The sequence below is a fragment of the Phocoena phocoena genome, chromosome 15 (genome assembly GCF_963924675.1).
Source record: "Phocoena phocoena chromosome 15, mPhoPho1.1, whole genome shotgun sequence".
In the NCBI taxonomy this organism is placed as follows: domain Eukaryota; kingdom Metazoa; phylum Chordata; class Mammalia; order Artiodactyla; family Phocoenidae; genus Phocoena; species Phocoena phocoena.
In genome coordinates, this window is record NC_089233.1 from 60,666,569 (window position 1) to 60,672,063 (window position 5,495).

Genomic DNA, 5,495 nt, shown 5'->3' on the forward strand with positions numbered 1-5,495 from the left:
TAAGGCAGTGACGCCCCGTCGGGTTGAACGGAAGCCGTGGCTCCTGGATCAAAAGATTTCTCAGGATCGCTCTATATCCGCCCCCCTTCTTCCTGGATCTGACAGGGGCGTGAGGTTCGACTGGGACCAGCTCCCTCCTCCCAAGAAGCACTAAGCATGCGCGAGAAGGGGGCGGATCCCAGTGTTCCCGGGGAAAAGGAACGGGCCCCTCCCCCTCCCTGGGAGGGAGGGGCAAGGGAGGAGGGCGCGGGGCCGCCCAGCTGCAGCGCCCCCCCAAACAAGACAGGAGGCGGGCCAGGCTAAGGCGGAGGGAGTCCGGAGCAAGGGCAGGGGCGTGTCCTCCGGCCGTGAGGAAGGGCGTGTGCAAAATGGGGGAGGGGTACAGGTCTCTTGGAGAGGACGGGAGGTGTATCGGAGGGGGGGGCTGGCTGCTGGTGGCTGTGCGGGAGGGGGTAAGATGGGGAGGGGCTTGGATGTCGGAGAAAGGGTGGGGGTTGGGCTGCCTTGGGGTGTGTCTGCGGGGGAAGGGCATGTCTGGATTTGAAGGGGGTTGGGCACGTCTAGGAGGGGGGAGGCTGTGCGGGAGATGGGGTGCCAGCCTCGGCCTCCGAGGGGCCCCAATACCTGATTCCTGTATGTAAACAGCTGGTTTAGGGGGCGTGCGCGCCCCGCTGACGGTGGGCTCAGTAGGTGAAAACCAGGTCGGCGATGCTAGACGGGCGCCAGTCCCCTGCGATCATCTCGGTAACCTCGGGGGTGCAGTAGTCCGGGAACTCGAAGTGCGACGTGCCCGAGGCGGGAGGCAGGTCTGGGTCGCGGTCCAGGGCGCTGCAGTCCAGGCCGGCAGGACCGGGGGGCAGTCTGGACAGAAAGCCCAGCGGCTCCTCCCCCGACGCCACCGTCTCCTCTTCGCCTTCCTCCGTCGCCGCCGCCTCCTCCTCCTCTTCCTCCGGCTCCTCGTCCTCCGACGGAGTCGGGGAGGCGGCGGTGACAGCCGCTCCCTCGCCCGACGGCCCCTGGGAACGCTCCGCTTGTCCCCGGGCGGCCCGCCCCGCCGGGACCATCCTCCACAGCTCCCGCCCAGGGGTCTCGACCAGGCGCACTTCCAGCAGCTCCTCGTCGTCGTCCTCGTCTTCGTCCTCGGGCGCCGCCGCGCCGCCCCCCAAAGGCCCTCCAGCCGCTCGGCGGCCCCCGCGGCTAGGCAGCTGCGACCCGGGCTTGAGCCGGCTGCCGCCGCCGCCGGGGGGGCGGGGCCGCGCCTTGGCGGGCGCCCCCTTGCTCTTTTTGCGCGGCCGGTACTTGTAGTCCGGGTAATCCGCCATGTGCTTGAGGCGCAGCCGCTCCGCCTCCCGCACGAACGGGATCTTCTCCGAGTCCTGCAGCAGCTGCCAGCGGCGGCCCAGGCGCTTGGAGATCTCGGCGTTGTGCATGTCGGGCCACTGGTCCATGATCTTCCGCCGTTCGTGCTGCGACCACACCATGAACGCGTTCATCGGTCTCTTAATGTGGCCGCTCGGGGTCTTGCACCAGCCGGGCTCACGCGCCCCCTCCTCGGCCGGCCCGGGCCCCGGGGGCGGCGGCCCGCCGTCCCGCTTGGCCCTCGCGCCCCTCTGCTGCACCATCGCGCCTGGGCCCGGGGCCGCTAGACGCCGCCGGGGGCCGTCCGCATCCTCAGCGGCTGGGGGTGGGGGAGGAGGCAGCAGCGACGGAGGGGCGGCCCCGCCCTGCAGCTCGGCCCGGCCCCCGCGAGCTGGGGAGCGAGAAGCTGGGCGCTCGGGCCCAACGGACGGCGGGGGGAGAAGGTCAGCGGCGCGGTCTCAGGCGGGTTCGGCGCGCCCCCGCCGCCTCCGGCAAGTTGCACCCCGCAGCACGCCACACATTGTTTTGCGGGGGCTGAGGAACTGCACTCCCAGGGCCCCCGCGGGCTCTCCTTGCAGCCTCCTGCTCGGCCGCGGCCCGCGCGCGCCTCTCTCCGCCCCGCCGCCTTCCAGTGTCTTTCTCCCCGCGCGGCCCCGCCGGCGCGCGCGCCACCCCTCCCCCTCTCCGTCTGCGGGCCGCTGCGGCGCGCGCGGGGCCGCCCCGTGTAAACACCGAGGTGCCCGCTTGGGCTGCGGCCGGGCCACGCCTCGCGCTCGGGCGCCGCGTCACCCGTTGCTGGGCAGAGAACCTGGTATTTGCATCTCCCAATCGCTGGCTGCCGAAGTGGGGCGGGGCTCGCGCTGCGGGGCTGGGCGGTCTTGTGGCTGGGATTGGGGGTGTCGGATGAAGTCGGTTTCTTTTCTTAGGCTGGGGACTAGCGGGAGAGTGGGGGGTGGGGGGACGCCGACCGTGCTTCCCTTCTGGCTCCAGAGAGCCTGTCCCCGCCCCGCGTTGCCTTTGAAATTTTAGCTTACTCAGTGACACCTGCCGCCAGGTAGGACCTCCGCTCCCTCCTCTTTCGGGGGCGTCTTTTTTAGCCGCCCCAGAACAGAAGGTGAGGAGACCTAGGCTCAGGAAAGCTCCTTAAGGGGACAAAAACCTCATCTTATCATTGATGTAGCCCCTGCCTAGTATCCAGCCATATAAGCGCTCAACAAACGTTTATGGGCCCAATGAACCGAATCCTTTTTATATTTTTCTTCTCTTTTGAGGCACCACGAGAGACCTGAGAAAGAAGGGCACATGACGCCCACTTTCCAGGTAGGAAACACCAAATATCTGCAGATCAGGGCTCGAATCCTAGGCTCGCGGTCCCAGCTCTCTTCCCTCAGCGCACGAAGGGGCCGGGGCACCTCGCCTAACCAGCCGAGGGTCCTGAGTAGGACGAACTCTCCGTTTTTCACACGTCTCAAGCGAGGTTCGAAGATGCGTGGGTGCCCCATTCCCAGGTCCCACGCCACACCTAGACCAGCTTGGTGCCAGACTAGGGCGCGATGCCCCTCCCGGGTCTGGAGAAGCGTGCGCGGGCACGGGGGCGGAGTCAGGCCAAGGGGCGGGTCCGAGGCGCACGCTCGAGGCGCGTGGCGGGGAGGGGCTGCGCGCTCCCATCTCACCACGTGTGAGCCCGCTCGGGCATTGCTGGGCGTATGCTGCCCCTTGGGGGAGGTCACCTTCACCGCGCAGTGGGCCCGGGCGATGGGTGGGGGCGCTGAAGTGTCCCTCCACGGAATCAGGAGCTGGGAGGGGTCGGGATGGGGGGTCTCTATGGTAGCATTCTGCTGGGGCATAGTGGGCAGTATCCGGATTGGAAGGTGCGTGTCTCAGGCTGTAGACCTCACCCATCCCCGGGCGGGTGGGCGCGGAGCGCCCAGCCGGAGGGTGTGGGGTGGGGGAGGGAGGACCTGCGTGCGGCTCCGCATACGCTGGGGGCGGGGTGATTGCTCTGGGTGCCCGGGAGGGAAATTGGATCTTCGCCGGCGGGAGGGGGCGACTCTTAAAGGCACAGGGCACTCGGAAGGAGAAGGCTCCGCTCCCGACCAAATGGTTTCTCCGTTTACTTATTGGACGCTGAGATCTGGAGACCCCCGAGTTTGAATCTTAACAACGGTAGCTTGTACGGTTCATTGCTCAGTGGAGTCAGAATTTCTGTATTCATATTCCGGGTGCCTCTTTTTGCGTGTCCTTAAAATAGGAAAAAGCAGTTTCTTCCTCATATGGTTATTTTACAGATTAAATGGGATAATGGATGTAGACACATCCCTGACATCTAGTAAATGCACAACAAATATTAGTTATCAGAGACTCAGGGCACCACCAACCTAGAAACACCAACATAATAAGAAAATAAGGCATCAAAGTAGTGATCCTGGGAAAAATAAAAGCTTTAAAAATTTTTTCTAACACTTTTACACTTTTCCTACTTAATATTTGTCTTATTTTAAATTACAGAGGATGGGCACTACCGTCTTTTCAGTGCTTAGGGCCTCTCAAAGGTCTTACTGTGGCCCTGTAGCTGCTGCCATTACTATTATTAGAGTTTGAAGTACTGGCCTCCTGGATATTCCTCAAACACAGAAGGCTTGGACCCACCTCAGGGCCTTTGTACATGCTGTCTCCTCAGCCTGGTAAACTCTTCACCCCCATCCCCACATGGCTGGTCCATCTCATTCTAGCCTCAGTTCACATGGACTCTCCAGAGACGCCTGCCCTGACCACTCTCTGCTACCGCCCTCCCACATTCCCCTGCATCTCAGGTACACAGACTTGTTGCTCTGTGACATTGTTATCATTGTCCATGATTGGTTCAGTTCATGTTTGTATATATTTATTTATATATAATATAGTAAAGCCCAGTGAAATCAGGGCTTCCCTGGTGGCGCAGTGGTTGAGAGTCCGCCTGCCGATGCAGCGGACACGGGTTCGTGTCCCGGTCCGGGAAGATCCCACATGCCGCGGGAGCGGCTGGGCCCGTGAGCCATGGCCGCTGAGCCTGCGCGTCCGGAGCCTGTGCTCCGCAACGGGAGAGGCCACAACAGTGAGAGGCCCGCATACTGGAAAAAGAAAAACAAAAAAACGAAAACAAACCAGTGAAATCAGCAACCCAACACAGCAATTGGAACATGATAATAACCCACCTTTCCCTATGAACTTCTCTCCCATCCCATCCCCTGCTTTCCCTCACCTGATGTAATGTCTATCCTGAGTCTTCCCTTACACTTATAAAAAGCTTAGCAGCTTTATTGAAATACCAGAGTATTCATTCATTTAAAGTATACAATTCAATGACATATTAAGGGAGTTGTGCAACCATCACCACAATCAATTTTAGAATATTTTCATTGGGACTTCCCTGGTGGTCCAGTAATTAATACTCTGTGGTCCCAATGCAGGAAGCCTGGGTTTGATCCCTGGTCAGGGAACTAGATTCTGCATGCAGCAACAAAGATCCCGCAACTAAGACCCAGTGCAGCCAAATGAATAAATAAACATTAAAAAAAAACCCAAAAAATATATTCCCTTGCCTCTAGCTTTAAAAAAAGGGTATCATGCTGTATGTAATACTCTGGTATTTACTTTCTCACTCAATATTATAGTGGCAAGATTCATCTAAATTATTGCACCCGTGTGGGGTTCATTCATTTTCCACTGCAGGAATGTACCACAATTTTTCTGTCTAGTGTCCTGTCCCTGGACATTTGTATCATCGCCAGGTTTTTGCTCTTATGAGCAGTGTTCCTGTTAACAATCCTAAATGTGTTCCTGGTGCTCAAGTGCAAGAAGGTCTCCCAGGTATTTTGTGGGAAGTGTTGTGGCTGCATCTGAGGATATGTGAGTGCTAACTTTTATAAGGTGATTCGAAACTTCCAAGTTGTACCAATTTACTTTTCCGCAAGCAACACAGAAGAGATCCTCTTCGTCTATATCCTGTCCAAAGTTTGGTATTGTTAGATATCTTAATTTTTGCTTTCATTCTTCTAACTCATCACCCTTTCTACTTGCTTCATAGCATTCACCACATTCCGGAATTATTTTATTTGTTCACTTGTTTTTTGCCCATCTCCCCTCCACTGGAATGC

The 5,495-nt window shown here is 59.1% G+C and overlaps 1 protein-coding gene across 1 annotated transcript; it reads right to left on the minus strand.

The window, feature by feature from the left end:
- Positions 1-683: 683 nt before the first annotated feature.
- On the minus strand, positions 684-1,622 carry SOX12 (SRY-box transcription factor 12). Its single transcript, XM_065893424.1, has one exon. The coding sequence runs from the start codon at positions 1,620-1,622 to the stop codon at positions 684-686; it is 939 nt and encodes a 312-aa protein (XP_065749496.1).
- Between the last annotated feature and the right edge of the window lie 3,873 nt (positions 1,623-5,495).